The sequence below is a fragment of the Dasypus novemcinctus genome, chromosome 21 (assembly GCF_030445035.2).
Source record: "Dasypus novemcinctus isolate mDasNov1 chromosome 21, mDasNov1.1.hap2, whole genome shotgun sequence".
In the NCBI taxonomy this organism is placed as follows: Eukaryota; Metazoa; Chordata; class Mammalia; order Cingulata; family Dasypodidae; genus Dasypus; species Dasypus novemcinctus.
Window position 1 is genome coordinate 28,850,042 of NC_080693.1, and position 9,763 is coordinate 28,859,804.

Below are 9,763 nucleotides of genomic sequence, written 5' to 3' on the forward strand. Positions count from 1 at the left end.
TGGTAGATGGATGCTCTGTAAGTTGAGCCACTACCGCTTCCCCATTGATGATTTTCTAACTCCATCATTTCTTATATATTTATTAGTTGGCATTCTGCTGCAAGAAAGAGCTTTCCTTTTTAATCCATTTATTTATTTATATCAGTTTATATTTGCCGATTCTTACTTTATTCTGTGAGTTATTACCAATTACTGTCATTAATTTGATTCTCAAATTGTTTGGGATTTGGCCAATAGATCCTTTTCAAACTGCTTTTTTGATGCGTCCTCATGATTCTTAGACCACTTTCTTACTTTATGGCACAATAGAACATCTTGTTTTTCCAATAAAACAACTTGTACTTTCCTTGCCCCAGACCTGGAATCAACCATTCTCCAGGATGCTGATGGGCATGTTTTTTTGTAGGGTGCACATACCAGTTTGTATTACCATGTTTTCTCATAGCACTGGATGTATTTACAATGATGTTTGCCCTTTGCAGTCCTAAAGTGCCCAAAGAGCTGGCAAAGGCTGTTACATTATTGCCCTTGATGAAAATGTGTGGTTCAACTCTTTGATTATACCAAAATACATTGAAGGAGTGGATGTGGCTCAAGCAGTTGAGTGCCCACCTTCTATATGGGAGGTCTGGGTTTGGTTCCTGGTGCTTCCTGAAAAAATAAAAACAAAATAACAAGCAAAACAAATGATAAAACCAACTTAGGGAGGGCTATGTGGCTCAGTGGTTGAGTGCCAGCTTCCCACATATGAGGTTCCAGGTTCAATCCCTGGCCCCTGGTACCTCAAAAAAAAAATTCGTTGAATATACACTTCAGGTGGATTGTACAATATGTGAATATATCTAAATAAAATTTCTCTAAAAAAATGTATGATCACTGGCTACTGTTCCTACCTGTTAATTGGCATTTTAACTTGATACATGGGATTTTTTTCTGCATTTACTCATTTGAGTAGCTAATTGAGTACATAATAGGTATATGATATTATGCCGTTTTCTTTGTCATTTTGAGGAACCTCATATAAATGGGAAAAACTTGATTTACCAAATATATGGAATTGTGTATAATTTGTTTCTATAATCCTAATTTTATGTTATTGGAGTGTTGTCATATCATCACACACATCACACAAAGTGAATATCATCTTTCAGGGGGCAACTGAAATGCCACCTCTTCTATAACGCCTTTTTGATTCTTGAATTTCTGTAATAACTCAATCTCTCTTATCCCTTTTGGAACCCTTTTATCTTGTATTTATTTTTTTCCTCTGGTGAATCAGTCAGCTCCTTAGCAGCTTAACCTCATTCATCTCTGTATTCTGCTCCACGCCCCACCACACTGCATTGCCTTTGTCAGCACTCAGAGGGTGAATGCTTCTATAGATTTTCTCCTTATGTTGGCATATTGCACTGATCTGATCCCAGCTGTGGGAAACATTTTTATTTTTAACATTCAACATTGTCTTCACACCCACAGGAAATCCTAGGTAACTGTTGTAATTAATTTTTAGATGACAAAAAGGAACTTGGAGCAGCCAGAAGAAGTCAGTATTATATGAAATATGGGAATCCAAATTATGGAGGCATGAAAGGAATTCTTAGCAATTCTTGGTGAGTCCAAAACCTTAAAATATAATAGTTTAAATAGTACTTAATCTTTTCTTAATCCTTCAGTTAGTATTCTGCAGTGACATGTCAAAGCCATGTGAGGACTTAAAGGAGGACAAAAGGGAAGAATCCAAATTAACTGTGGTAATTGTTTGGGAATGCTGAGTTTCAGCTTCATTTACAATTTTTAGCACATAACACTGTGTCCGTGTGTGGTTGAAATGTTGGATTTCAAGGTCCTTCCTATTAGTTTTTGATTATGTACCTTTTTGGCCTTGTTTCAGGAAGCGAAGATATCATTCCCGTCGAATTCAGCGGGATGTGATCAAGAAGAGAGCCCTCATTGGGGATGACGTTGGCTTGACGTCGTATAAACACCGACATTCTGGTAGTTGCCTGCTCAGCTATTGGGTAGACACATGTTTGGCTCCCGAAATCCTATATGTATTCTTAATACGGTCTTTTAAGGTTCCAAACTTTATCATCCTATCTTCCTTGCCCTCACTCTCTGCCAACATATAGGAAAGTAAGTCAAGTCACAGTTAATTTTAAATTGCCCATACAAAAAGGTCAAATAGTTTTATAAAAGCTATTCTAACAAAAAAGGCCAAATGTGACATAGGGAAAATAAAATAAAACTTTTCTTGGGAACCTAACTTTTCTACTGTTACTCTCAAATGCTGCATGAGAATAATATCCTTTAAAATTTTTTTATTAGCTTAGCTGCTATTATTGTTCCTTTGCATGATAATGAAAATAGGGCTATTGTGTTTAATATTTTATGCTTACTGACTTTTGTACACACGAATGCCTCAGAAAACTGGTATATCACAACTTGGGAGTCTCTTCTTTTATGTTTGTGTTTATGGTAAAAGAACCATTTTCACTATGTTTTTTAAAGATTTGAGTTTTTGTTTTGAACCGGATCTATGGAATCTTCTGTAATGATTTGTAGAATGCCATGTCTGCATACAAACACAGAATAACATGAACACATATTTGTCATTGTTATAGGGACAAGGAGAGGCGAAATCTATAAATTTTTCACTTAACGTGTATATTCAAAATTATATATTTGAGGCCTGCATATTAATAATGCACACACTTTCTTTTGCACAATTATACTTTTCCGGTTTTTATTACTTTCGTATTTTTTCATCGTATAATCCTTATATAAAAGAAATTTAAAAGCACAGTGCACCTAAACCTAATACCCTAATATAACCACTGATTTCACTTTACATTTTTCCCAATGTCTATTTTCATACTAAGAATTATAACTGTTATGTACATATATTTTTATATTCTGTTTCTTCCATTTAACATAAGCATTTTTCCATGAACTTTAAAGTTATTTAGAATGATATTATAATAATCCATTAGGCTGCTGGATCATGCTTAGCCATTCTCCTATTGTCAGATATCAGAATTGTATCCAGATTGGCACTTTTAGAGATAATGCCATCGTAAAATCTGGACATGGGAGCAACATCTTTTAAAAAGGTCACCAATGTAGAATACAAAATCATACTTGTTAGTTTTAGTGCTTTTCTTAAAATTTTTTTGGTTAATTCTTCAGGATTAGTGAATGTTCCTGAGGAGCCCATTGAAGAGGAGGAGGAAGAGGAGGAGGAAGAGGAGGAAGCCCAGGACATGGATGCAGATGACAGGGTGGTGGTAGAGTACAGTGAGGAGCTGCCAGCTGTCAGGCAGGCCCGGGAGCGGAGCACGTCTAGGCGGTCCAGTGCCAGCAGCTCAGACTCTGATGAAATGGACTATGATCTAGAACTGAAAATGATTTCTACTCCTTCACCAAAGAAAAGCATGAAAATGACCATGTATGCTGATGAAGTGGAATCTCAGTTGAAAAATATTAGGTAAAAATATTTTTACTTCTTATCCATGTTAGCTTTTAATTTTACTTTAAATGTTACTTGCTGACTTCCTTTTAATTTTATAATCACTTTATTCCAATTTCAGTCCTTTACAGGAATTGAATAAAAGAATACAAGTTTCTTTATCAAAATGGAAATTTTTACTCTAAATTTATAAACAGTGCATCCTTGTTATAAAAATGATAGAGAATAAAGAAAGTGGAAATTACCTGTCATCCTGTCCTCTCCTGAGATGACCACTATTAGTAATTGGGTGAATAATCTTACAGATATTTTTATGCAGATACATAATACATGGAGAAATTATAGATATAGTTTTTTTTTTTCCATTTAAAAAAAAATATTACATTCAAAAAATATGAGGTCCCCATTCACCCCCACCGCCCCCACCCCACCACTCCCCCCACTTCAACACTCTCCCCCCACTTCAACACTCTCCCCCATCATCATGACACATCCATTGCATTTGGTGAGTACATCTCTGGCATCGCTGCACCTCATGGTCAGTGGTTTACATAATAACCCATACTAGATATAGTTATACAAAATTGAGGTGATGCTATTTATATTGCTTTGCAATGTGCTTTTTCCATTTACTACATTGTGGACATCTGTTAACTGTTTAACCTTATCCATTGTTTGAAAGTGTCGTGATTTATATAATCAATCCCTTATCGATGAACATTTAGGTTTCCCTCTTCTTTTCTTACAGTTGTCCTAACTAGATGAATTCCTGTAAGCCCAGTTATTGCACAAAGTAATATACATATTTAAAAACAATATACATGTTTTAAAAGTATGGTAAATATTGCTAAATTTCCTTCCAGAAGGGTTTTACTCATATTACCTGTTACCTAATACTCACCAATCTTAGATATTATCACTCTTTCTTATCTTTGCACATTTCATGGGCAAAACAATGTAGTTATTTTAATGTACATTTCTTTGATTGCTGTTGGGGATCAGCAGACTACACGAGGCCAGAAAGTATGTATACTACTCAAAGAGTCCGAATCCCGGGATGCTCTCCAGGATATTCTTAGTGGCATATTTGGAGGGAAGAGAAAAAATACTCAAGCTGGTTTATTTATATGGCCTTGTTCACATCATTTTTAGTTTTCAGAGAACTTCCTGTGGATCAAAATGCAGCGGCATTATGCTGGTACCTAGCATAGTAACAGGTCTCTTTGACAGAGAAGTCTGCCCTTTAAAGAAGAGGATTGCAGGTTCTGTTGTGACTTGACTACAGCAAATAGCCCTGAGCCCTTTGCAGGTCCTCTACTTAACTTTTGTCCCAGAAGAAGGGGACTTGCTCTGTGGTGGCCTACACATATGCGTAGAAACCACCCTGGAAAACTGAGTCACCTACTTGTCCTGGACAGTCTGTTTACAATAGGTTGTTCATGATTTTCTGATGAGCAAAAAAATTTTAATAATTAATTGTGTTTCTAAATTATTTTCTCCAAAGTATATGAGATTGTTATTTGGGCCTTGTCTCACAGCTGAAGTTGGTTAACCATGTCCTTTTTATTTTTTTTTTTAAAGAAACTCCATGAGGGCAGATAGTATATCCACAAGCAATATAAAAAACCGAATTGGTAGCAAATTACCACCAGAGAAATTTGCAGATGTACGACATCTGTTAGATGAAAAACGTCAGCACACGCGTCCAAGGCCATCAGTCAGCAGTACTAAATCAGGTATTGTTCTTTAGTTGTGTTTCTGAGCTTCGTTTTAAAATTTATTTATTTATTTATTTATTTATTTATTTATTTATTTATTTATTTATTTATTTATTAAGGAAGTACTGGGGATCGATCCTGGGACCTCTTGCATGGGAAGCAGATACTCAACCACTTGAGCTACATCCTCTCCTCTCTGGGCTTATTCTGAGCTTCAGATAGCAGATTGTGACAGGGAATAGGTTCTTGACTAGAAAGTTGTAATTGTTGTAGACTGATTTAGTTGTTTTTGCTCATCATTTTAAAATTTTGTGCAAGGCACTGGAATTTCAGGACATGAAAATTAATACGATTTTTTTTTTAAACTGTTTTCTGGAATCAAATTGGTTGCTATCAGGGCTCAACCCTGACTGACTTTTTTAAAAAAATTATTGTCTTTTTTTTTTTTTAAGCAATACATGGATCACACAAGAAAATAAGATTTTTATATTACTAGCTTTCAGTACTTTTGGCCCAAACAACTATTTTACTCTGTATGTCATTGGTATACTTTACACACAGGAATAAGAGAAATTAAGTTGGCTTGTTGTATTGATGGTTAAAAGTTTGAACTAGGTAGATTCTGTATGTAACACTCATACAATAGGTACGTGGCAACACCTGCTGTGTGCCAGCCTTCAGCTATGTGCTGGAGGGGATTCAGAGCTACCATAGAACTTAGATGGAGAAGTGCCAAGGCATTCACATAACTCCACCCAAAGCAGAATGAAGGAAATGTAGGTCTGCCAGTAGTGGGCTATAGGAGCAGAGAGGGGGCATTAGTCTACTGGGGGAATTGTGGAAGGCCTCTTAAAGAAGGTGGCTCTAGCTGGGCCTTGTAGAAGGAATAGGATCTCAGTTGGCCAGCCTAGTTTTTTGAGGTGGGAGGTAACCTGACCTGATATCCATTTTAGAAAGATAACTTGGGGCTGGGATGAAGTAGAGCGTAGGCACAAACTAGGTCAGGGACTGTGGAGACCGAGTGAATGAGGACAAGAACCCTTGTGAAGGAAGATTCACTTAGTCCTGGGAAGCACGGTAGGAAAGGAAATCAGAAGCCAAGAGGCTCAGGCCTGAGTGGCTGGAAAGATGGAAATGCTGCCACTTGAGAGAAGGTTAAGTGAGATGGGTGAAAGCCCCAGCGCAATGCCTTGCTGTTAAATGTGTTTTTGTTGTTATAGGGAACTCAGGAGGACAGGCAGATTTCAGGAGGGATCGAAGGAAAAACAAATTTGGTTTGGAACATCTTGCCTTGATCCTTGCTTTTTACTGGTCTCATTACATTTACTGGTTCCATGTATTGTTCTTAGAGAACTTCTATGTTTTTCCCTGATGGTCTTATTCAAAGATTGTGGTTCTTGCTCTTAAGAAGCTTATAGTATCATTCGTTAGCTGAAATTTTTGTAAATTATTTGATCTGCTTGTTTTTACTTTAAAAAAAAAAATAGATTCTGCCTCAGAAATTCCTTTTTGGATCAGTTGACTGAGATTTCCCCCTCTGATACTCCCTATATATGAATTTTCCTAAAAGAATCCAGACTGATTCCAAAGAGAGAAGGGGTTTAGAAACTTACCTCATTGTGTCAAGTCCCAGATCCTCGGGAAGATTTAGAGTTCTCAGACTGACAGTAAAAACAGCAAAGCACTCACACTTGCTCATAGTAGGACTTCTTTTCTTTTTCCAGATATACGCCAGCGGTTAGGAAAAAGACCGTATTCTCCAGAAAAGGCTTTTAGTAGTAACCCAGTGGTTCGAAGAGAGCCCTTTTCTGATGTACATAGTAGGCTAGGTGCCAGACAAGATGTTAAAGGCCTCTACTCGGACACTCGGGAAAAGAAATCAGGTTGGTAACCTTTAAACTGATGGGGGTGGAGATTGGATAAATGCAGAGGACAGTGGTTGAGGGGTAGAAATACTTTCTCAGCAGTAGGTAGGAAATAAGACATACCTAAAGTAAATGACCTTTTCTCTTGTGTTATAATTTATTGTCATAATAACACTAATAATGGTAACAGTATAGGAAGTTTAGAAAATAGTAAAAACTGTACCCTGGTTCTTCCTGTTTAGCACAAATATTTTTTAGTTTCATGTATTCTATTCCAGTCTTTGCCCATATACATATCCTGCTTTTTCCATGAAGCATTTTTGTCATTGTCATTTTTCCACATTGTTGTATTCTTGACATATAAAATTTTTAATTGTCTTATGATGTGACTGTACCATAAAATTCTAAACACTTATTTCCCTAATGTTAGACATTACTAAAGAATATTTTTGAAATTGGTGGTAGTGAACAAAATCTCTGAAAATTTAGAGTGTGGTAGGCCCACTGATTTATAGAATATTAGAGCTGGAGAGGATGTGGGAGTGGCCTACTCCTGGCAGAATGAGGCAGCATCTGAGTGGTGAGTCCAACGCACCTGATGGAGGCCACACGCTGCCTTGGGGTGAGACCCACCCATCATCGGGTCCAGACCCCTCAGGTGACAGGCAGGGACCACAGTCAGGGCAACAGGATTACCTGCCCAAGGCTGCACAGTGGTTGGAAGTACCACAGCCCCCAGTGTTTCCCACACGTAGATGTTGGCAGTGCCCTGCTTTCTCGGTACTGCTTTGTTTCTCAGCATTGACCCTACCAAAACTGAAACGCCTTTTCATCCAAACAGGTAGTTTATGGACTCGCTTAGGATCTGCACCCAAGACCAAAGAAAAGAATACGAAGAAAGCGGAGCACAGGGCACCCGGCACTGAGGAAGATGACTCAGAGCTGCAGAGGGCATGGGGGGCTCTGATTAAGGAGAAAGAACAGTCTCGCCAAAAGAAGAGCCGGTTAGATAACTTACCATCTCTCCAGATTGAAGTTAGTCGGGAAAGCAGCTCTGGCTCAGAGGCAGAGTCCTGATGCCCTTGGCACCCATAGCAGCAGCCCTACAGCCTGACATTCTTGCCCAGGGTGGGGCACACAGTAGGAAAGGAACTTCCCCCCTCCCCCCCCCCCCCGGAGTTGGCGCCCCTCCCACTCTTACTCTTAGGCACCCTTACCTCTTGCTACTTCAGCAAGACATCTTAAGAATGTGACATGTTTTAAGGGCATCTGTCTTTTGCCACAGAGTTAGAGTTCTGGGCCCTCAATTCTTTTCCCACCATCCCACAAGCTTTGCTCTTTGAGAAAAAGGCAGCCCTCCAGATTTTGTAGACATTTTTCTTAATATTTTTAACATTATGTCTTTTAAAAGAAATGTTTTACACAGTTCATCCAAAGAGCAGACAACTGAACTTCTCACTATTGCCTTGGCCCTGACAGCTGTTACCAGCACCCTTTTCCCAAGAAAAGTCAATTCCCAGGTGCTTATTGGACAGCCTTCGAGGGGGAAGATGAGGGAAGCAGCCAGCTCACCCTTCCGGGACCCTAGTGTGGGGGCCGAATCCCATGGACCTGACCTCAGAGGTGCACCAGTGCTGCCCAGGTAGATAAGAGACACAGCATTGATCGTGCTTCCATTCATCCCTCGGGGATTTCTGTTAGTGGCCTCTTGTTAGCCATCAGCTTGAAGTGAAGATCAAGTTCAGTGCTGAGTTTTTAGGAACAAAAAACTGTGACTTCTGGATTTGGGGGTGATTTTTGTGCAAGGGGTGGGGTCATGGGTTAATGTTGAACAATTTTTTAAGTCTGTATTATGTTTAAAAAATGATTTAAAAGTTTAAATTTTTAATTTTTATATGTGAAAATTCTTCCTGTTGGCTACAGGGGAAACTGAAGTGGTGTCTTCTTATGTGCTGTTAAATATATATATATAAATATATATTTATATATATATATAATATACTTTGGAAGAAGGCAAAGGGAGGAGTCTCATTTTTTTAATGATCCTAATTGTATAGGCTGTTCGTTGTATATAGAGTTCTTGATTTTTGGCCACTGTCAGGAAAAAATCCATCTATCTGAGATGGAGTCATGTTGTTTATCACTTTAGAAATGACATGTTGATATTTATTCTTTCTGCCTCCAAGTTCTGGTACCTGAAGACTTCTTCAAAACTGGCAAATAAGATGATAGTTACAGAAATTTTAATTTGTTTCTAAACTCCTTTCAGATTTATGTTTGTTTTCCTTTCAGATTATTCTACCACGAAAAGGCTTATTTTATCTTCCTGTCTACTTTTAATTTTGAAGTACTTAATTTTTGTATTTTTCTGCAGGCTTAAATGTCTTGTTTCACTTCTATTCACTAGAACTTGGGAATTAGCGCTAGTAAGCCTCTGCTCCTTTTGTGATGTCCCAGCTACCTGGGGTGTCTGGGTACCTGCTACAACCTTGGATTCTAGAGGTCCTTACTAGTGGCTTGGCTAATGGTCACACTGATAGTTGATGACACTGTGGTGCCATTGAATGCAGAACACTGTTCTTAATAAAGAAAGTAAAGGGCTGTGAGACTTAAGAGCTGCAACAAAAACTGTATTGTACTATGTGTTCTGTTGGTTAACATGCTTTTCCCCTCCCTTCAGAAGGATTAGTGCATATAACCATGATTTGCTTCCT

The 9,763-nt window shown here is 38.2% G+C and overlaps 1 protein-coding gene across 1 annotated transcript in view; it reads left to right on the top strand.

The window, feature by feature from the left end:
• The window catches only part of NCBP3 (nuclear cap binding subunit 3), a 46,877-nt gene extending 38,112 nt beyond the window's left edge, over positions 1 to 8,765 (top strand). Inside the window, exons 8-14 of the mRNA XM_004476979.5 lie at positions 1,511 to 1,610; positions 1,892 to 1,995; positions 3,187 to 3,484; positions 5,048 to 5,202; positions 6,909 to 7,067; positions 7,891 to 8,053; positions 8,529 to 8,765. Coding sequence (XP_004477036.1) covers positions 1,511 to 1,610; positions 1,892 to 1,995; positions 3,187 to 3,484; positions 5,048 to 5,202; positions 6,909 to 7,067; positions 7,891 to 8,053; positions 8,529 to 8,637 — 1,088 coding nt within the window. The 3' untranslated portion in view covers positions 8,638 to 8,765. The remainder of the gene's footprint in view (positions 1 to 1,510; positions 1,611 to 1,891; positions 1,996 to 3,186; positions 3,485 to 5,047; positions 5,203 to 6,908; positions 7,068 to 7,890; positions 8,054 to 8,528) is intronic.
• The last annotated feature ends 998 nt before the right edge of the window (positions 8,766 to 9,763 follow it).